Here is a 24,075-nt window from a genome sequence, read left to right on the forward strand (position 1 = left end):
TATGCTTATAAATCTTATATATTGCCACCTGTTTTCCTTCACCTATTGGATTACAGTCATTTTAATCTTAAATTATGATAATATTGTATTAGGATAAAATAAATTGTTAATCATGAGTTTAAAAGTTAATAATATAATGTTTATTTCTTCATATCTTTTAACATCTGACTTCTATATGCACCATCATCTTACCCTCAGCTACAAACATAAAAAATGTAAAATTTCGACCAATGTTAGCCAAGACAGAACTCTATATAAACTGTGGGAACGGTTCCTAAATGAAGGACACACAATGATTAGTCTCATCAGTTACAGGTGTAGTCTTACCGCTTGTTTCGCGAACCGCTGCCACACATTCAATAATATCTTTCCAAGCTCGAGGGTTGTTCAGTGTATATCAACAGGAAATGTTGTAAAGCCCATCTCAGCTCTCCATGTAAACAGTGACCTCACCACAGTGTGATTACACTTTCCATCGGGCCTGCACACCTAGATAAGTGTCTTCCTGATGGAACAGTTCCACATTGTAAAAAAACACAGCATCTTGCTCCTTGACTCTTGCCTGCGTTTTAATATGTATACTGTCATTTTGAATGAATATTTCTCCGTATTGTCGTTGTTTGGAGCATCATGGAATGAAACGCCAAGTTGTGACTTTTTTGAGCATTTTGTGTTTTTGGCTTTGGGTTACTAATCAGAAGGTTGGGGGGGGTTCAAGCCCCAGAATAGCCAAGGTTCCTCTCTTTGGCCTGTGCTCAAGGGGTGCTGTATCATGGCTGGCTCCTGCTTCCTATCATTGCTGGTATATGTGAAGAAAAAATTACATTGTGTTGTAAGATACACATTAAAAAGCTTTCTTTTACCTTTACAGTTCAATCAATTTTTCAAAAAGAAAATAAAATATAGTAGAGAATTCTTCTTGGTGAAAATCTACATTTAGAAACATAAAATACAAATGTACTTGACTCAGTTTAAACAGACAAATTTAGAGCATTAATGCCAGTAAGACTTTGGGCTCACTTGTGCTATAAGACACAAATTGGCCACTACATGGCGGAAAAGACCCAGATAGTTGTATTTAAGTTCAACATGCCACTCTCAGATGCTAATAGCATTCAGAATGAGTACTTTATGAAGGTGCACTTAGAGGGTAAACACATTAGATTTATAGCATACTGGCTCTAAGCCAGAGCTGGTGGGACACAAAGCAATACGTAGTCTGCTACAAGTGCTTCACAATCTGGAACTTTCATCAAGTTGTTTGTAATAAAGGGCAATTCAGATTCAAAGGAATGTTTTTGACTTTCTTTAGTATTTCTTTCTACCCATTTAGTATGTTTCAATAAATTAACCCAGACTTTTCAGGCTTTAATGAATAGACATCAAACCTACTTTTTTTTTTTTTTTTTACAAATGAAAACCCTCTCATCCCAAGTTTTAAAGTGTATACCGATATCGTAAACAGTGGTGGACAGTAACATAGTAAATTAAATTTGTTACTGTACTTAAGTAGCTTTTTCACGTATCTGTACTTTACTGAAGTATTTCCATCTGGGGAGATTTTTACTTCACTCCATTTCAAACTCAAATATTTTATTTAACTACATTCTGCACAATCAGTCGTTCCTTTTTATTTATGAGCGAATTAAAATTGTTCGAACGCGAAGCGAGTCACCAATCAGAGTCGAGAGCACGCTTCGTTTTCAACTTGTCTTAAATTGGCGCTTTGTGTATCTACTGATCACCAACATACAGTTCAGCATCAGTTCAACATCAAGCAGAACATTTACAGAGGAGTAAATGATGAAGAAACTTCAGACTCATATTCGCCACAACACACGTGGTTTTATTTACACGATCATTTAAAGTAGTTGAAAAGAAGTTTTTGGGTTCATGATCATTGTAATAGAAATCAATCAGTGTTTGAGTCATTAATATCATTCTATTAATAGATCAGTGTGCTGAGAGTCACATTCGAGTCTTTACACACCAACTGAGTTGATTAAACAAAGAGTCTTGTGACAAAAATGATAAAAGGAAGATTATAGTCGTAATAAATCATAGTACTTTGGATACTTGAGTACATTTGAAGGAAACTAGTTTTGTGCTTTTACTCAAGTGTAAGTTTAAAGGGACACGTTCACTTTTATGGGGTCATATTATACAGAGTAAATCTCTACTTTAAGTCAAGTACATGGCATTGCGTATAAACAAATGCAACCATAATAACTCTTTGAGGTCCTGTTGCTAATTTATCCCCCCAAAAATAGTCAAATATAGCACGCTGAGAAACCTGATAAAAAAGTCTAATTGTGTTGTTGTATATCAGTGTCTTACGGAAATCTCTGCCTCCACCAATTGATGTTTATATTTTGTGCCTGTATTTATGGAAAAGCTTGTTCAAATGTTCTGTATGACTTGACGTGAGCACGTGTGGCACATGTGAGTCAGGCCCGGAGGTGGTGGGTGCAGCAGCAGCAGCAGGGCTGTGATAAGTCCAGGTTGAGCATCTAATGGATGAGTTCCTGTTCAGCAAGGTCAACTTAGCTTAACCTCTCATGCTGGCTCTTGAGTCAAAAACAGGGCCGTTTTATCAACAAATGGTTTCTCCTTTAGTGTGCGCCAGCTGTGGAAAGGTCATGCTGAGTCGGAACGTAGAGCCCCAGAGGGCCTCGCTCGCGTTCTTCACACACACTGGGGTTGTTAAATGTACGGTGTGCAGCTGTTTGTACGTGCTGCATATGCTTACAGGAATAAATGCTTCATCGCTGAGCCACTGTGAGCACCATAACAGCAGACAACTAACTCATACTGATGATTCATTTTGATTTTGATTTTATTATAACGAGTAACTTGAACATAAAAAAGTATGATTTTTTAATATTTCTATCACAATGTAAAGTAAGCAGGTCATTTTAAATTGTACCATAGCTGATTTTTATTCTTTTTCTTGACTTTTACTGGCCTATAAACCAGAAATATTGCAAACATATAACGATAATGATATTTCTGATCAGTAGTCACTTTTTTATTCTCTCTTGGTTCTTTAATTCGGATAATTTTTTATCCTGCTTTTCAAGAGAGGGCGCTGTGTGCTACTGTTTATCTCCCTGCTTATGCCAGCAATTTGGACTCCCTGAAATCTTTTACTATGTACTTTTGGAGCCAGTAGCTAAGTGGACCTCATTTAATGGATTCATTAATCAATAATGCCTCTTAGCTCTTTTGGTAGATGAATCTTGAAGGTATGAGTCTGCATGTTGTCTCTCCATTTTTCCATTTGAACGTGACCCCGATTTTTCCACACTGGAGATGCCTTACAATAATGTGCGCATAAAAAGACTGGCCGTCTTATAGTGGTGTCAGCTCTTTCACCTGCATAGAAAACATAATTTACAAACTACATTTTCAATTGAAGAAGAGCCTTTATTTGTCACATATACATTACAGTACAGTGAAATGTGTACTTCGCATATCCCAGCCTGCTAAGAAGCTGGGGTCAGACATGATACGGCGCCCCCTGGAGCACATAGGGTTAGGGGCCTTGCTCAAGGGCCCAAGAGTGGCAGCTTGGCGATACCAGGGCTTAAACCCTCGACCATCTGAGCAGTAACCCAGCGCCTTAACCACTGAGCTACCAGTGGTTTAACAGACAAGTTGGCATTGATTATATAAATTTGGCGACTTTCTAATTGGATTCAGTCATACCTTACATTTGGTCTAGAGGTTTCCCGCTAAACTTCACAAATGATGATTAGGAGAAGTAAGTGGTTGCACACTGGTAATGATGCTGAACTGCAGGCCGTATGCAAGGAAACAAGGAAACAGCACCAATGTGTATGTATATACTGTATATATAAATTTTAATTACCTACTTCTTTTCATTCCTTATTTGATTGTTAAATAAATTATTTTTTTAATGCTCTAAACAGCTTGGCAATGAAAAGTCAGGTGTGCCCTCTGACTAACTCAGAGATCTCTGTCATCTCTGGATTTGTATAGTGTTCAGAGCACAAAAATGCATGGCAGATAGCCATCGTTAAAAAAATGAATTGTTTCCAGGAATTCCACTGTGAGGATTTTTTTTTTCAATGTACATGTGACAACTTAAAAGGCTTCCTTTTAGCTTTGCAGTTCAATCAATCAATCAAAAAGATTCCTGGTGAAATTTAGCTGACGTTAGAAACATAGAGCGTTATTGCTGCATCAAATGTACTTTGGAACAAACGCACTCCGGCTTTGAATAGTAACATTTAGAGCATTAATTGCGTTTAGACTTTGGGGTAATTCATGCTATTAGGGGAAAAATTGGCCACAACATGGGAAAAAGGCCCAGAGAGTATTTAATTTAAACATGCCAGTCTCAGAGCCTTCAAAAAGAGCACGAATGTGCACTTTTAACTTAAACTAATTTATTTGAGTTTTTATTTATTTATTTATTAATTTTTTAACCAAACCTAAATTTCAGCAAACTGTTTTTTTTTCTGTAGCATGACTACTTAAACATTTCATACCCTGCACAAATAAGTAGTTTTTACTATAGTTGGTGAAACCGTACGTTGGAATCCTTTGTTGTTTCAGAAACCTCTCCCTTCAGTGACATGTATCAACAGTTACGGATTAAACAGTTCTCTAGTTTAGGTTCACACTTGGTTAAATTCGATTGTTGTAGAAAAGGTAAACATGTCATTGAATAGTTGTTAATCTCATCACTAGCCATCTTGCTTACAATTTTGGTGATTGGGATGACCTACAATTGGGATGCATTTGAATGAATTTTTTTTTTATCATCTATGTGTAGAAGTATGGGTATTAATGTGGAACACACCTTAAGGTAGTATTTCAAAATAACAGAGATTTGATTCTTTTGACTCATCGGTATTGCATGTCCCATCTATTGATATCTACCAATATCTTGTTTTAACACAGATGTTTAGTTTCAAAGGTGTCAACCAGGCGTTTGTTCCTCTGTGCAGTTTACGGAGTTCAGATCTCACTTTTTAGCTTGTACTTGTAGATAATTATACAGTATATTTTAGAAAAATGTCTGGCTTTGTAGGATTGCTTTCTTAAATCATTATGTCCTAAAGCATCTAAAAAAAAAATCCCTTCCATGATCATAGTAGTAGCATAATTACGGTGCACTAAAAAGCATTAGACAATGCATATGACAATTATAACTTTATAATTTACAATATTCAGCATTACCACCAAATCAGTGTCACTGCATCAACACATTGTACGTTTCTAAAGTGCACACTGACGGTGCTAATCTACAAAAGCACATGGAAATTGTAGTTTCTTCAGATAGGCTTTGTGCTATTTTTACAAAACATAAAAGGAAATTGGAAAAGTGTGGCCCCACTGAATGCATCTTATCTATTGTTTTTGTTGCAGGATAATGCCTTTTATATCAGCAATGGACTTTTTCTCTCCTGATACCATGGACCTTTTGTATTGTACTGAACTAAAAATAGTAGTTAATGCACTGGCTTGATTTTATTAGAAATACTTAGTTACGTGTGATATTTTTTGTTTGCATTGTAAATATTACAACTACATTTGCATACCAATAATTGTACAATTAGGTATATAAATTCATATTATAGCTTTCATTGTAATTGCATTGTAAAAGCTTATATTTTTTATATTTAAATTTGTGTGTGTTTATCCCAGATGAGAAAAAACTCCATTAGATGGTATGAGGAGAAAACATACTCAAACCAGACTCAAAAGTGGAACCCATTCTCATGTGGGTGACACCAATATATATATATATATACACACACACACACACAAACACATACACAAACACATACAATATTTATGCAAAACTACAGTTGAGGTCTTCATATTTACTTCAGACTCCAGTGCTATTAGTTGGAAATGTCCATAGGTGAAACCCCTCAACCCTTGTTTGGTCAGAGCAGTGTAATAAAAATTGTGTCATTCATACTATAAATAATGCATATAATGTTTATGCATATCAGAAGCTGCTACATTTCTGAGTATACACACTGAAGATGAGCTATTCTTCAGTGACAACACATCCAGTGTATTTTTCCTTCTCTACTGTTTGTATTGTTTGTGACTTTTACATACTGTTTATCCACTGATTCATGATATAAGTGTTAGGATGAGAGGACGAGTCAAAGATTTAGTACTTTACCGGGGTGAGTGGGTTTGTTTGGCCAACAAATCCTGTTGTAAGTAATCATTCCGCCTCCTACTTCTCATGCTGTGACATACACTTTGCCATCTCCTGGTGAGATTGTGCAGGTGGTGGGCTCTAATCTGTTTGGCTTTCTATGGTGTTTACGTTCTGCTTGCCTATGTGTCGTAAGGGCATTTACGGTCTCCACCAAAATGTGTTTGTTCGTTTCTTTGATTCGTGATTTCCTTGAAAACCTTTTTCACTAGATAGTTTTCAGTTTGAGTTTGTGATAGACTTTTTGGTAATAGCAAAACATTCAAAGTATTTGAAATACAAACTGACAGAAGGTACGATATATCAATAGTTTATACACACTACAAGGTATTGAGTGTGTTAGGTTCAACTGATGTTTCTTTACCTCATGAAGAAAAGTGTATAGTGTAGATGTAGAGCAAAATTGCTCCAGCGACATTTTATTTTTTAATTTCTAGGAACTTTCCTTTTCAGCTCTACATCATTAATAAAAAAAATAGACAGAAAACATTTGCCCTAATGGGACTTGGGAATTATAAACTACAGTAAATGCCTTAATTTAGTATTTAATTCATCTTTATCAATCCTCACATTCACCAAACATATTGGAAAGCATGTACATTCTTTCCAATCACATGGAAAACGGTTTTCTTGACCATTCGCATTATTTGGACATTGTATCCTCTGACACATGCTTGGTTACATTTGTGAAATTTATTCCATAGGAAAAGGTAATTTTTCTTGGAAGAATTATTGACAGCTGAGGGACCAGGAGAAGGTGCACACTGATGCAGCAGTGCAAACTTCTCCTCATGGTATTAATGGCCATTAAGAAGAGATGCTTGTTGCACTTCATGGTAGGGGCTAGGCATCCATCTCCATTTTAAACCATGTTGATGAGGTCCACCACCCAGTGAGCCAGTCATTGTTTAGAGCAAAAAAGCCCTTCATGTCGTTCCTCCATGACAGAAGAACAGTTGCTCTGAGGATTAGATGGCCATCATTCAGACTAAGTGTCTAAGTAGCACCATAGGGTGCACACTGAGCGGTTTGAATGTTCATCTTCTTGGAAGGTAAATCGAAGGCCAGAATCCCAAGGTTTAATCACTGGGTCACTCCAAGTTCATCTGATCACCACCACATACAAAGTGAGTTTATAGACCAAGTATGCAGCTTTCCCACCCTTTCTCCCACCTTTTGCTGAAGAGAGTTTTTTACAGAGACTTGTTTCATTCCAGAGTCATGTATAAGCTTTAGGGCGCCAGCATAAGCAGTGGGTCTCATATTGCGCTGTTGGTAAATTGTAGAGCATGAAGACAGACTACAACTACAGAACACTAGTGTAAAAAGTATTCAGGAATTTCATTGAGAAGTGAACAGCACTCATGAAACAGCATCCACAGACATATGTGACCTGGCTGGGGGCGACAAATCTTTGTCCATTTGGAACATGAACAGATCAGTTTATGAACAAGGCTTTCAGGATTCCCTGCCCACTAGGGAAAATAGTCATTGGAACCAAGCCATCTGGAAGCCACAAGGAGGTGGACGTGTTGCAATATTATGTACAATCTGCTCAGAAAGGTGTATTAGAAGATGGTGGGGACACTTGTCCATTAGTTCCTCAACAAGAAATGAGGAAAGGTGAAGGCTTCCATGACTGACCTTCTCTTTGTTTGGGAGCACATAGACACCAGTCATCCAAATACAGCAGTATCCTTTGTCTTACCAAAAAATGTATAGATCTTGAAATTGGAATGGAAAATCTCCTTCATCTACATCATAATGCATGTTGAGTATGATGGGTCAGAATATCTCTTATTGGCCATTATTGAGAAAAAGCCTGAAGAACATTGCAGGCTAGCAGCAAAGCTAGAGTTTGTATTTCTGCATCATGGTCACTAGGATAATGAGCTACGTTTTGCTATGGCTTAGACTTTGCTTGTGGATTTTATTTATATAATAATTTTTTCTATAATTTTCGCACATGGCCACTGGAGTAGCTGATGCTAACATCCAGATCACACTTGGATCCTGTATATAGAGCAGCTCAACTGCTTCAGTATGTAATGAGCTTGGAAATATATCTAACTTCTATATTAAATAAATGTGCTTTGTGTTCTTTGATTGAGCAGTTTATCCGAGTGCATTTGAGGTCACATTTTGTGTGTGTGTGTGTATGTGTGTGTGTCTAATTGTTAATAAGTGCTGACTTATTAAAAATGTAGATTGCAACAATAAATTTGCTGGCAGGTATGGGGCATTCTGTGCTATTAAACATATTACAATCCCAAACCTTCTGAAAATGGCAGAGAGCAGGCAATAAAATTGGTGGCTACTAATGGAGAAATTCAGCAGACTCTTATTTGATGATCTATTCAAGTTGTCTCGCAGTATAAAACGCTTGGGTGGACACAAAAAGAACATCCGAACACAAGTCTTTAATCAAATATGAAAAGCCTCTAATGTAAAATGACCGAAGGGAAGACACTCAAAGTATTTTTCTTCACTTACTGTTTAGAAAAAATGCTTTCATATCAATATTTATTCTAATGGATTAATGGGGTCTAAACACATTATATTTGTTCTGATAGTGCTTTAAAACAGTTTTTAAATATTTGTTGTTTTTACAATAATCTTGAGGTTATAATTGTGTCAATTTAGCTGTTCCATTGCTATACAAACTGCTCATGATGAACTTCCGATTCGTTGACCTGTGACACAATATAAAAATGTACGTTTGAACGTCGGTGCGAGGATTTGCTCATCGGGAAACCACAAATAGAGGATTCATCTGTTCTTACGCTCACTGGTCAGTGATTCACCAGTCACTTTGTTTATTTTTTCAGATTCATTCTAGCCAAAGGGACACTTAGGAAATGACTTTGCACGAAATAAGAAAACGTTTTAAGTTGGTCTGGATGAAATAAGAGAATACATCAATCAAAAAGCAGTAGAAAGGTGATGACTAAATTATCATAATTCTGCCATTAGGATTCAGTGAAGCGTGAGGAAACACGTGAAAGCCAGTACCTGGAGATTAAATAGTACAGGACTTACATGCTTTTGGTTTCTGCTTCATTAAATCTAATGCTTATAAGCCATGAGGGTGTACCTGCTGAAACGCACCATGTGAATTTCCATTTAAAAGAAATGTATTACCGTTACCTTGAAAAGTGCGTGGTCATTTCTGATCTGCGTTCTGTGAAACGAAACACTGCGACATGAAATCTGTTGTGTCCTGAAGAATTTGTTCAAAACCACAGATCCTTGACATATTTGGGAATATAGATTTGAAGTTAAGGGGCCTCTGTACATGTGCGTTTCCCTAGAGATCCATATGTTCTAGGCTTTGCCGAGTGGACTTTACTGTGTTTAATAAACAGTTTAGAACAACTTCACTTTCAGCAACGTTTAATGAAAACACTGCATGGTCGCGGACACACACGGCACAGACAACATCTGGCTTTTTGTGTGAAAAAAATGGCTTTGATGATTCGGCGGTCTACTCCGTTTTTCTGAATAAATGCTCTATCGCAGCAAGGAAAAAAGTGCATGTTTAATGCTATCCTCCAATACTCATAATATTTATAAAATCCAACTTTAATTGTGGTTTTGGTCAATGGTTTTTTTAGTTGAAGTGACCTTGTATGGTATTAAAAACATACACCTGCAAAATGATGTCCATCGGGTTCAACTCCCACTCGAGGTCTGCCGAGTTGGAAAAATATTTACTCTATCAAAGCTGGTGTGTTTTTTGCGTCAAAACAACGCTGGTGACTAATCAGAACTAGGCTCATCCTGTAGTGACCTATAAAATGTAACATCTAGCAACAAATATAGACATATATGACGAAATGTATATACAGTAGTTATTTTTAAAATGACCACATATTCCTTGTCAGATTGCTACATACCAATACATTATTAAAGTCAATTAGTCCATATGTGCAGATGCAGCTCCGAGTTGTACGTTGAAAGAAAATGAGATAATTTCTTTAAAGTTAATCCTGTCTCAAATGTGAGTTCGTTTTGGTAAAAACGTCAGCCGAACGACAGAAGTTAAAAATGGTCAGATTTAATGAATAACTGGTAACTAGAGATTGTCTTAGTTATTGTTCACGCTGTGTCAAAGTGATTTAGGTTCATCTTTTTTTAACATTATATGTTTTTTTTATGTCTTTTTATGTAAACGAAGACACAAAAAATGTAGGAAAGTCAAAACTGCCAAAACTACTACCACTGGAAATACTGGTAGACCATAATTGTCCCCAATTCCTTAACTGTTCTATCAGCACACTCTGTTATCTTAATATAAGATCAACTAATCACGATGTGGATTCTAAGAAAACAGTTTTGCCAGTAGTGATTGAAGTGTAATGGAAAAGCGCATGACATTGAAGCTATTTTCAGCAATGTGTAATCTTTACGGGTTTCTTTCCCGCTTTAGGGAACCTGCCTGGTTTCTGCCTGGTCCTGGTTAGTGGGCTTAAAAGATTCAGGTGGATGCCAATGCAGGTTATTGCTCAATTGATATACTGTATTCAAGTTCATACAGGCTTTATATGTAGAAGGATTAGTTAGAAGATCTGCCCCTCCTAGCTACTTGCAGGGGAAAAAAACATAAATCCTAAAAAAGATACAGTACAGTATGAAGAAGGTCAATCAGTGGCTAATTTACATAGTTTAATGTGAATGTTAGTGTCAATGTCCTGAATTATTTGTCTGACAAATGTAAAAAGAAATTATGTTTTTATTTTGAAATTATGAAATTAGTGTTTCACTGCTACACACACACACACACACACACACACACACACACACACCAAGAAACACATTCAAAGATCACTCCGGACATTTTTTTTGCTCTGGTGTTCAGGATGTGATGTCTTCGTATGTAGGCGACTGTTTTGGGTTCTCCGCATTGCTTAAACGACTGCGAATTTCTCCGAAGTCCTCTGGAAACTTGTTTGTTAAGTGCCCTGAACTTGTTGCTATAAATTGTTTGTATGAGAAGTCTCAACGTAAGTGAACACGAGTCACCATTTACGCATCATGTTCAGTTATTGTCCAAAGAAAATGACAGCAATCGAACTTGTACCTCATTTCATATCGCGGACATCTTTTCGAAGAATGATTGTTTGGTTTTGGATTTTAGCATTTGCCCTTATCTGTTCCCCGCTTTCTCTTTTAAACTACTTAACCATGATGCAGGCAGTGAGGTTCTTTGGAAGTCCATAGCTGTTTCTGTTATTATCATTAGTCATGTACAAAACTTTTTGAAATGATTTTCCCACACAGATCATTTGATTGTTTTCTCTTTGCGGTTTATCGCAACTATGCACTCGTCCTTAAAAATGTTATTTTTGCAAAACATTGTTACTTATTTTATGATTTCTATAAAGATCTTTGTTGAATGAATGAAACACAAGTCTCAGAAATCAACTGGTTTGCACTGAACAGAACCACTTATTTACTGTACCTTTTCTCTTCCTCTTTCTAACTATAATATAATGTTCCCTCAACGACTAAGAACATAAACACAGTTTATTCTATTTCTTTTATAAAGCTGTATTCAGAGCTGATGTAATAAATTAGCAGGTTTTATAAGGGCTTTGATTGTTAACTAAACCCTTACATGTTATATGTTCTAAACACAGTTGGCCAATTCTCGGTTTAAATTGCATAGACTTCCACTGGCACGAAAACAAACAAAACACGTTATTTGTCTAATGATCGTTTCGACCTAATGAGGTTTTACTCAATATTTAATGAATTAAAAATTCAGGTTTAGTTTATCTTGTTTCTTCGTAAATGAACTGAATCCATGTGATGGTTGCTTGAGTGGAATAGCGTTAATATTCATTCCTGAAACCAATTTTAATTTTAAATATTTAAGTGTTAACGCTTTATAGTATTTTACTGTCTTTAAGCATATTTTGAAATGTACTTTTAGATTTGCCAACATAGTCCAACGAATTAGTCGATTTCAGCTGTAATTTTAACTCAGTGCAGTTGTAACTGGTAAATAGATAACATAAGTTAATGTGAAAGAATTTCTGAAAGGAATCATAGGGCATATTAGGTGTACACTTTTAGTGTACACTTTTATTAAATCTACTTAACAATCTAATCACATAACTAGTAGCAGTTATAATTAGATAGCCCATGCTTTAATTTTCTCACAGGAAAAAAGTATTAGCTGTTTAAGTGTTGTCATTGGAAATATATATTATTTCAAGACCAATAATAATAATAATAATAATAATAATAATAATAATAATAATAAAAGTCAAATTGTAATTCAGTTTCTGTAATACAGTAGTTTAATTGCTTAATGCTAACAATGGATAGTTGCTTAGTATTAATATCTGGAAAAACTTTAGACAGTAAGCAACTGTACATTTATTTTTAACACTTACATACAGTAACAATAACCGCAACCGGAAACAAAATAAAAATTAGACATTTACAATTTTTTTATCCATACGTTTAGCTGACAATTTTCTTCTATTTTTTAATTGCATGCTTAAACTGTATACGTTGCTTTGACCATGCCTTAACGATGCATTGGCTAGTGCCCTTTTATAATGTAAAAGATACACTTAGATGAAATAATAATAATATGTAATAAAATGTGCAACACAGTAAATAATAAAAAAATGACAATAACATAACATTATTTTATTTTAATATCTCTATGCCCCAGGTGCGGAGTTGATTTTTCCGTTTCAATTTTATTCCTTTAAATATTACTGTAACGTTTTGCTTCATTAATCTCCATAATGTCCTTCAGCAAACTTTCCTCCCACACTACCTGCAGTCTCTATGAAAGCTACGGGAGGAAAGCTACCTGTTCTGTTGCCCTTCACGGCTGAGCCCATCTCTGCTACAGCGTGTCCCCAGTGTACTTTTTGAAGACGCCACATTCCAGAAGGCTTCGCTGTAACTGAATACGACTGCGTTCTTTTGTGATGCATCACTGCAGGAAGGTAAAAGGTTCTTCAAAAGAATTTGGGATCACTCCTGTTTCACCATTCAGTAATCCCCATCCCCTCTGTTTGTCCTTTCTCCAGTCTACTGTACCTGGTGACATTAATTTTCACGTGTACTCTGAGTTTCATTAAACACCCACGGACTGAAACAAAAATGTGAGATTTAATCAGGGCTAGGAATCACATGCATTTAGAAAGTTTGCTCAGGACTTTGCCAAACATGCCACAGCTCGCACAGATGAAAAGATTGAGGATTAATTTTGAACTCTGAACGTAATTGTTCAGTCTGCTTATGATCCATAATGAAAAACTTTCAAAATGTCCTTTTAATATAATCGTTTTATAAAACATGAGTTTTGTGATGTAACAGGTCAGCATTACATTTCTTTTTTTGTATAGTAAATGGAAAATTGTAGTACTCATGCCCCTATCTTGTATCAGACCAGAAATGGTTGATTTAATGAAACAGCTCAGGCTTTCGTATTGCACACCTGACCTGTTAAGTCAAGTGAAAAAAGGATATGACTTATCAACATGCTGTCAGCACAAAAAGAATGCTATCACTTCACTAATTCAGCAGTCTTGCTTTGTTGAATACATGGAAATAAAGGAAATTACGTTTCCCCATTAAGATCAATTGATAACATGTACTATATGGGTTGTTAAATATACTATATGGGCTTTATTTTTTTTTTAAATGCTATAATTTCTTACAAAAATAATACATTTGACATGGTTTAATGATTTAAAGTATTGAATTAACAGATATAATACAGTAAAGCATGACACGAAAACTTGTCTGCTGTTTGTTCAGTAATACCTTTATCAAACCAAAACACAATATTTTCCTTGTCACTTGTCACAATTATTGGTTTTAACAGTGACTGTTATTGGTAGAAGGGAAGTGAACCTCTTGAAGGAAAGTAAGTGGGTAAAGGTGATCCAGACAATTCATATGTGGATTTTACCAACTTCATTTCGACCTTAGAGAAGAGCTGTAGAAGCTCCTAAGACTTAAAAATGGATGTCTATTAATTAAATGAATTACATTTTTTGCATTCCACAGTCTAGAAAATGTATACAAATGAATATGAAATAAGTATCCTATGGTGAGCTATGATATGAACCAATAAAGCCCCTAAAAAAATGACAAAATTCTAGAGAGGTAAGTTATAGAGCTGTAGGCATCGTTTCCTGTGGATGTTGCCGCTCAGGTGTCTACCCTTAAACAACCAGATTGTTGTGTTCATGGGAAGAGAGAACATCATTCATAAAAAATATCATACCAATATAATGGCCTAACAACATTAAAATGTTTTTAAAGCTAAAAAGAAAGATGGAGACATAAAAGTCTGGACATGCTTTTTGACTACTTTTAGGTGCCAGTTTTTAGTCTCTGAATGACATTAATTTTATTACATTTTTTCTTTATCTCCATATTTATAACAAAGTACCAAAAATAACCAAGAGATAGGGTTGTAAAGAGGTTGGTGTTTTATTCCCATTACGTCCATTTAACTTATTAAAATGTAACAATTTACAGCGATGAATTCAAAGACAGCATGACGAAATATTATTATTGAAGTTTATTTCTTTATTCATTTTCAGTATCAATTTAACCTTGGTTAGAATCAAAGTTCTATCCCAAGAATGTTATGCATGAAGAGGGGATATACAGTACACCGTCAATGGGATGGCAGTGTATTACAAGGCAACACACCTACATGCACACACTCATTCTCACCAAAAAGCTAGAAGAAAAACCTTTGCAGACTGTATTTAATGTCAACAGTCTGCTACAATGGCTCAGGACCACAGGTTGCATTTAATCATTCAACACTGCACACCTCAACAACGTTTACCTGTAATAAATTGACATTCTGTGGTACCCGGTTGAGGTTCTACCTTGATGCTGGTTCTTCTCAAGATTTCTTCCTTATGCCAACTCAGGGATTTTTCCTTGCCACAGTTGCCACTCTCTCGCTCATTAGAGACAAACATTTTAATTCTTTATTACAGCATTACCTGTGTAAAGCCGCTTTGAGACAATGCCCAATGTTAAAAGTGGTATACAAAAAAATAAATTAGGTCCATTTAGGTAAAAATTAATAAGGTCCATGTACTAATTTTTTAATAAGTTCTATTTATGTAATTAGAAAGTTTTATTTGAAGGCTATACATATGCATATCAAACTACATTTGGTGCCCATTTGGATTTTACTAGGCCAGAGAAATGTTATATGGTACCTTGATTTCGGAGAGTTGTGTGGATGAATACGATGGAACACGAGTGTTTTGGGAAAATGTGGAAACTGGTTTAAAGATTTAAGTTTTTTTGTAACATTTGGTTGTGTGTATAATCGTGTATAATTACGTCCGAGCACCCAGTTGTGGACAGTAGCAAAGTAAATGTGATTCGTTACAGTACTTAAGTAGCTTCTTCACGTATCTTTACTGAAGTATTTCCATTTTGGGAGCCATTTATTTTTAACTTAACTACATTTCAAAGTCAAATATCTTCCTGTTTACTCAACTACATTTTGCGAAATCAATCGTTCTTTTTTATTTATGAGTTGAAAAAACGTAACTATTCAAACACACAGCAAGTGACCAATCAGGGTCTTGTTTTGATTGGCGCTTGGTGGAATCTACTTATCGCCAACATACAATTTAGCGTCAGTTCAAGCACGTAGCAAGCGAAACGTTTTAAGAATAATAAATGATGGATAAGAAACTCCAGACTCAAACTTGCCACAACACACAACACCCTTGTACTTTTTTGTGGTGTCTCTTTGTGGTGTGTTGTTTTTTTTTTCAGCTCGAAAATCTTAATAGATATCAGTGTTTGACTCATTAATATCATTCTATTAATAGATCGGTGTTCTAATTGTAACATAAGAGTCTTTTCACATAAAGTGAGTTGATTAGGCAAAGAGTCTTGGGACGAAAATGATAATAGGAACATTGTAGTTATAATAAATTGCTGTATTTATTGATATTTAAGTACATCTTAAGTCAAATATTTGTATACTTTTACTCAAATTAAAGTTTAAATGGAGCACTTTTGAGAGTGTATCTCTAGTATAACTCAACTTCATTGGCTTGTGTTCTTCGTCCACCTCTTGTGAGCACCTTGAATGTAGGTGTAAACATGTCGGATTAACCGGAGAGTAATCTGACCCGCCGGTTTGGAAAAATCCCGCCTCTCGCTCGAGCTGTAAAACACGTGCGCGCGGAGGCGGCGGCCAGACAACCACTTGGCTTGGAGTAGCACGCGCTCAAACACCAAGGAGCTCTGTTGGAAGCCGAACTTCAGGTCAGCAGTCAAAGCAACGAGAGAAATAATGTCTGGAAAAGGTGAAAAACCCAAGAAAAGAGAGAACGGAAGAAAGCGCGGGTCGAAGGAAGACAAGGGCAGCGACTCAGGTGGGTGAAATGAGCTCAAGGTGTGTGGGAACGGTGACAGACGCAACTCAGGAACCTTCAAAATCTTTCTCAATCACCTTCTCACGTTCCCACATGCTGCGGTGCCAATCCTTTTTTTTCTTTCCTGTTTTTTTTTCAGGTTGAATTGTTTCAGTGTATTTCAGCACAGGTGTGGATGAAACGTGTTTGTTTATAAACAGACTTTTTGATACTTTGTAATAGTTGTGACTTGTGTTTTTTTGGGGAAAGGTGAAGGAGTTGTGGTGATTGTTGAAGATATTAAAGAAGTCATGGTTCACTTTCAGAAGTTCAGTCCACAGAAATAGAAGTTCACTCTCTACAGAAGTAGTTACAGGAGAACAGATATAGTTTAGTCAAAGAAGTTCATTCTAGAAATTCAGTTCAATCACAGAAGTTGGACTATAAGTGAATGTGGTTATAAACCCACGTTTATCTTTGGTATGACACCGAATGTCAGTATGTTTATACCTAATTGTCACACACTTTTTCCCTCATGTACACAGTCATGTTTAATCGGGCACTGGAAGTGTCAGATGGTGAAGTTTCTCAGAGTACAATGTAATCGTATTCATTCATCAGGTGGTACTCACTGTATCTGCATGATGGATGAATACGATTCCATTGTACTCTGGAGTAAGCGTTGGACATTTGATGCTTCCGTTTGTCACATACCGTTTATTTTCTATTCTCTACGAAGCTCCAACACGTGTCTCTTACAGTCTCTGAGAACTTTAAAAAATGTTGTGGTTGTCGGGGTCACACGCTTTAAAATAAAATAACTTTTCCTCATCAGTTCAGCTGGTACGTTAGTGTAGTGTTAACTAGAAAAGTGCACATGCTGTACCTTTCCTTAATAAAGAAAAGAGCTGCTTGGTAGCAGTCATTTAGTTTGTTACAAATTTTGGTCGTAAACCAACTTACATATATACATCCATTAATAATTAGTCAATTCGAGATTATGAGCCACTTCCTAATACTGAACAGCCTAAAGAAATGTCAATAAATAGTTGACTACCGAAGAGAATTGATGGCTTTCTGCTTTGGAAGACGGACTTAAACTCCCACAGCCTTTATCCAGTTACAACCGAGTTGGGACTGTGTACCGTTTTTCTTTAGAACTTCTAGTCTATGGACTAAAGGCAGAAGATGGCTAGAGCATGAATCTGAACTAAGTATCAGATCATTGACTTGGCAAATCAATGATAGCTGGAATGCAAACCCAGTCCGTGAAAGTTTTGTGGCCTAAATCTAGTGTAGGAGTTTCCCTGAAAAAAAAAAAAACAGCTGGAGAAGCAGCCTCTGTCCATCTGAAGAAAAAAAAATAAGTTGGAAATAAAGCTGTCATATGTAGCACTGCTTTTTATGGCTCTGACACTAATTTTGCGTTGATCTTGATGAAGATGACTTGACCACCCACTCTGCAATGGGCACGTATGGCAGGATGAGATCTGTAAATTCAGGCAGCATTGTTAAGACGTAATGCCGACATCTGTATACCGTCTTTGACACTGGCCAGTATTGAAGCAGGGTTGCAGAACAGTTCAGCTATAAATGTCACAGTGATGGAAGTTCCTTGGTTTGGATCGGTTTTGTGATTTAAGTATCAAACCAGATGTTGAAGCTGCTATCTTTTTGTAGTATTATATATAGTTTGTTGACTTATTGAGCTTCTACATGCTCCTGTACAGATTCGTATAACAAGGGATCACTTCTGATTTGACTCTATTGCCTGTACATACAGAATTTAGTATCATATCACTTCAATCTAAATTTACACTACCAAATTCTCAATGGTTTCACTTTGAATGAATGACTGCCACATTCTTGAGAATTTATGTATATTTACAACTGCATTTCTTCTAGATAGCTTTCATCGTACACATAGCTGCGGAATTCTTCCTCTTATAAGTCTGTTTTTCTGAATGAAAGTGAAGGTTTGGGTTGGGTGACTTTGGGAGGTAATTGGTAATGAAGTAACAACTGCCACAAACCTGTTTTTTTTTTTTTTTTGGAGTAAAACCGGTATGATGATATTCAGGTCATAAATCTACAATACTTCCTTCAATGTTGTCTACTGAGGTACAGTGATATCTGGCATGCACAGTGTTTTCTGTGTGTTTACGGACCTGCCCAGAGATTGTGGACTAATTAAGGAGGCCACATGTCTGGGAGTACGTCTGGGCAAAATGACCAAAAGAAATTGATATTTTTTTTCCTCCATTCCTGAAAGTAATACTTTTGTGGATTTTAGCCAGGCTCCAGTTTTTAAAGTTCATTTGTATACCTTTGTAGTTTTAAAATGAGGGACATTTAGCTGTCTGCCATTTCTTTATTTCTTTCAGTTTCATAAAAAGTTGTTGGTAAAATTCCTGGCTCATTGCCTAGACATTGAGTTTAGAATTAGTTTCAGATTATTTTCAAATCAAAACTCGTCCTTTTATTTGCTTTTAACTCTTTCCCTCCAGCTTTAGAACATTTCAGGATGGCTCATATAAACAAAAACAGCATTATGAGCGTCCTATTTTTACAGACTGTGATTATGTAGAATTCCATTGAAAGCATTACCAATATCATAGTTGACTAAGTCTAATAATATTGTTATACCAATATAGGACTAGTGTTTTTCATCCAGGCTTACTGTATATCTGTGATGTCAAGATATTGAAATTGTTTATATGAACTGTACATCACAAATTCCTTTATAGTTAGCAATAGCATTTTTTTTAATTAAAAAAATAAAAATTAATATATACCAGTCATTGAGGTATTGCAAAAATGATTGCATTCACATTAAAAAAATATTTACTGGATTTCCAACCGGTACAACAGAACAGCAACTTTGACCATGCTGTCTGGAGAAGGTACACTAGCCAATCATAGGCATCTGCGAGCTCATGTATGCTAAAGAGGGCAGATAGCACTTTCCTAATACTATGCAATGACAATAAAGTTGTATCTACCTATCTTTTTGCTTTGAATTCATATTAAGAAGTGTCATAGTTTTTCATCAAGAATTAAACTACTAAAAAATCAGCTCATTATAGCTACAAAAAATTTAATTCATCATCTTGAACAATACTCGCATCCTGGCTTTTGCATTACTACATGAATCTAACGGGTAAAAGGATTAAGTTGTTGTTAGGTTCCTTGTCACAGAATGTTCTTGGTGTCAAGTCAACAAAGAGAGGTTTTATTTCACGCTGAAGGCGGAAGCGATTGTAGCGAGCAATGGATTTAAAGGTTTGCACCTACCAAAAAACTTGCAAACGATTATCCAGAACATTCAGACAAGCTCAGAGGAGTAAACTTCACCCATAATTGTGCTTCCTTTAATTTTTCTTTTGGTGCACTGGCTACTCCCTGGAACAAACAGTACTTAAAGATTAAATCACAGATTATCCTCGTTTACATTTATGGCAGATGCTCTTATCGAGAGCGACTGTTTATCAATAAATATGTTCTGATACTGGTTCATTAGGACACAGAATAAAAATACCATCAGTCTAAAACTCTGTTAAAAGAGTTTTTTCTCCTAGTAGCTTTTATTTTGATTCTTTTGGCTGACAAACTGGTTTATTTATCAGTGAAGGTTGCAAGCTGCATGAAATACTTTGCATATTATTCATGGCATGTCAGTAGCTTTGGTTAGCCTGCAAAGATCCTTTGAGGGAATATGACACCTCTGAAGGTTCTAAGTTTATTATCGTGTAAAGCCGATTAATATTATCTAACCACCTTAACAACGGTGCACTGTAAACTTCATCTGCTTCAAGTGGTTGAAGTAGTTGATGGCCTACTTGTAGTGAAGTGTTTGCTCATCATATGCATAATGAACTTTCCCCCAAACTCGTCTTTTAAAGCTGGTGACTTCACATTTAACTACAGTTTCACGGCAACCCTGTGGGTCGTTTAGGATGTGAAAAGAGGCTGATTATTCTTTTGTGTTTGTCTGTAACTGAAGGAGCGGGTGTCTCGAAAATGCGCGGACCCACCGTGGAGCAAAGCCGCTTGGAAAGGGGCGAAAAGCCTCTGTTGCTTCTCATGAGTTTGTGGGATTGTTAGGATTTGCTGAAAAGATCGTCAAGGCATAATGAATATGAACAGACTGAAGTCATGCAAAATCGCTCCAGGTCTGTTGGCACAGAGTGAACACACGTCCACGTCTCCTGTTTAAGATAATGGACAATCGGTCATGGCTGGTTTTTCTTCAGTACAGGGCTTGGAACTTAAACAGTATTTTTCTTTTTTTAGGATAAACACTATTAAATGTGTTGAATAGTTCTGGATGAAGAAACACAACCATGAAAAGACATACTGTGCAGCCCCTTCTTTTGTTCAGGTTATGCCAATGATTAACCACCTGATTTTTTTTTGTCTGTGTTTCAGCCACACCCAAGTTAAAGAAGCTGACTGATGTGAACGTGGAAGAAGGTCAGAAGGTGACACTGCAGTGTGAGCTCTTAGCCGGTGGCAAACAGACCAAGATCCAGTGGTTTCAAAATGGCATCAAGGTGGACAAATCTGAGACCAGAAAAATCAAACTGAAGAAAAAGTGAGCACATATATTTCTATGATGTACCTTTACAAGGTTGTTAATTTCTTTTTATTTTGTGGTTTCACTACAAGCAACTTTAGGTCATGAGTTAATAGATCATATAGCTTGCTAAAGTAGTGGAAAAATCATTGTTCTGATGTTCATCACTGCCTGTTGTCTATCCTTGGGCATAGGAAGCATAGGGTTTATGTGGGCAGATCTTTTAGTAATGAATTGGAAATAAATGGTTTGTTTGTATTAAGACTCAGTTAACTATTAAAACTATATTCCTGTCAAAAGAACAATTGGGACATTTCGAAAAAAAGAACAAATATTAAGGATTGTTTTTGTGCAAGAATTTTATTGCCCGTTCAATAACTGTAGATGTTGCAATTTCTTCTCCTTTCTTTCTTTTAATAAAAGAATACCAGGAAGATATTCAACCAGAAAAGTTTATGGTCTGACTAATATAATAAAAATTTTTGGCCCTGGGCAACGAGCAGGATAGTTATACATGAGCGTATTATTAGAATATGAATGTCATAATCTATTAGTCAGCTTTGATTTTGTATTCATATTTGTATTTATATAAACATAATTTCCCCCTATTTTCCCTCTAATTTTGGCCAATTTTCACCCACCAGCCAGCTTCCAACCATGGAGGATGAAGTCTAATACACACACCTTCTGACATGCGTGAAGCCTGCCAACTGCATCTTATTAAATTGAAATGAAATTATTATTACGACGCAATACATTGCAAACAGAAACATTTTCATTGGTTGTAAATGCCATTTTAAAACGGCTGACCAGTACAACAATCGTTTTCAGATTAATTCCTATTATTATGTGCTAGGCCTCATTATAGAATAGAATAAAATAGCCTTTATTTGTCACATATACATTACATTATACACATTAGAATATATTTGCCTTTTTTATTACTGTTATAATTTACTGAAAGCTAAACTAGACTTTACACGTGTATATTAACACGATATACAAATGATGCATTTGTTAGATTTGTTTTGCCCCAATGTGATATAACTAATAACTGTGATTCTGATTATAATCAATATTGTTTTATGTTTCGCCTGACAGAGGGTCTTTATCGGAGCTGCAGTTAATGAAAGTTTCAGACTCCGACATTGGAACATACACATGCAAGGCTGTAAATAGTCGTGGTGAAGATGCCCAGAATGCCAGCGTGCAGGTCATCAAAGGTAAGAAGAGAACTGCTTGTAGATAAAGTTGCTTAATAATCACTGAATTGCATTATTATTGTCTAGTGAAAGATATAATCACTGATCATTGAGAGGTTTTGAAAATAGCAGGCTGTGTTTTCATTGATAAAGGGAAAAAAACGATTTACCTGAGATATGTCTCATGTTTAAAACACAGTAGCACCGAACAATTGGGATTATTATGGAGTATTTCTCTTTGGTTTAAGGAGGAGACAAATTTATGATTGTATTTCTAAAGGAGTGTGATTTCAAACGGCAATCCTTGTAGTAAGTTAGGTTTATCTGAATGCACTTTACAATGTGCTTAATTTGCTTAATTAAAGTTAGCACAGCTCTTCAAAGCTCATCCTGAATCGATCAATATTGACACTGGGGCTTAAGAACTTTGTGTAGCATTAATATCATTGTGAAGTAAATGGCTTCCTTTTGTCCAGTCTTTATCCACTCAGTGCAGCAGTGTACTGGTGATCAGTATGCAACTCTGGAAGTTTTAATCTGACATTTAATCATTCGCTTCAATCAGCCAATAGTACCTCCTTGAATTGCTGCCCAGAAAGAGAAAAAAAAGCTGTTTAATCCACATGTCTGCCCAGATATTATTAGAACAACAAGGACAAGCTGAATCTGAAAAACCTCCTTCACACTAATACCTCACAGACTCTACAGAACATCAAGATCTAAACTTTGTCACTCGTTCAGTTTGCATTTTTTTCATGTCTACATCCTGATATGATTCCATTTATTCCTGTCTGCTGTTCCTGTGCCAGGGTTGGCTCTGTAGTTTACTGCTCAGCTATTTCATTTCAGTAAAAGGTTTTGTAGAAGGGTAGATTTTCTAACCAAATAACGTACCATAAGGGGTAGTAAACATGTACCTTAAGGGGTAATTATAAAATTTGGTTAATTAGGTGTTAAATGCCATATAGCAAGCAAGTAAGAGAAGCATACAATCATTAGATGCCGCAATATATCGATTTATACATTAAACATTAAATATATGTATGAAACGTGTTTATTATCACATTGTTTATTACCCCATGTTGCAGCATAAAATTATTCTTTTGAAAACTAACAATTAACCTACACAAGAGTGAGAAATTACCATTGCAACAATTTTCACAGGAATCTGTGAAAAACTTTATTGGCCCAAATTAGTTACGAATTTTCTTTGTAACCTTTCAAAGCATGTGATACAAACCTGTGTTCATCACCTTATAAGTTAAGGGGATAATCACAACACATTAATTCCCAGAGACTAAAAACTGGAAATTGAAAAAACAAAAAAAAAAAACCCTCTGGGTTTTGATTCCTTATTTGTATTTATTAATTTATTTTTAATGATTCCTTTCTATTTAGATGATAAGGTCATGACTTCATGTTGTGTTAATCAGAGGACTCCAGTACTGGCCACTTTAGTAGTGCTGGTTTCTGGAACTGCTGTGGGGAAGAAAACACTCTTGGCACAATTGGTAATGATCTCCATGCTGTGCAGTGGTGTAATGGAAATGCCTGCTGCTGTGATGGTGGTCAGCAGCCAAATTTACTAGGATAGTATTCATGACTGTGGATAACCTTGAAATGTTTGATAGGGATAGAAATTGTGTAAGGGTCAGGAGCTTTCCTTTAAATGGATTCAGTATTATGGATGTTCTACAGTCATAGTCGATG

The 24,075-nt window shown here is 36.0% G+C and overlaps 1 protein-coding gene across 7 annotated transcripts in view; it reads left to right on the top strand.

Moving 5' to 3' along the window:
* nrg1 (neuregulin 1) overlaps positions 1–24,075 on the top strand; it is a 69,301-nt gene that overhangs the window by 13,185 nt on the left and 32,041 nt on the right. For 6 of the 7 annotated variants that reach the window (XM_046861133.1, XM_046861130.1, XM_046861135.1 and 3 more), the window contains exons 2-3: positions 21,016–21,181; positions 22,265–22,386. In XM_046861133.1, coding sequence (XP_046717089.1) covers positions 21,016–21,181; positions 22,265–22,386 — 288 coding nt within the window. Of the gene's footprint in view, positions 1–16,423; positions 16,609–21,015; positions 21,182–22,264; positions 22,387–24,075 lie in introns of those variants that run through there. The other variant, XM_046861138.1, reaches the window with a different exon arrangement.

This window comes from Silurus meridionalis, chromosome 11 (genome assembly GCF_014805685.1).
Source record: "Silurus meridionalis isolate SWU-2019-XX chromosome 11, ASM1480568v1, whole genome shotgun sequence".
Taxonomy (NCBI): Eukaryota; Metazoa; Chordata; class Actinopteri; order Siluriformes; family Siluridae; genus Silurus; species Silurus meridionalis.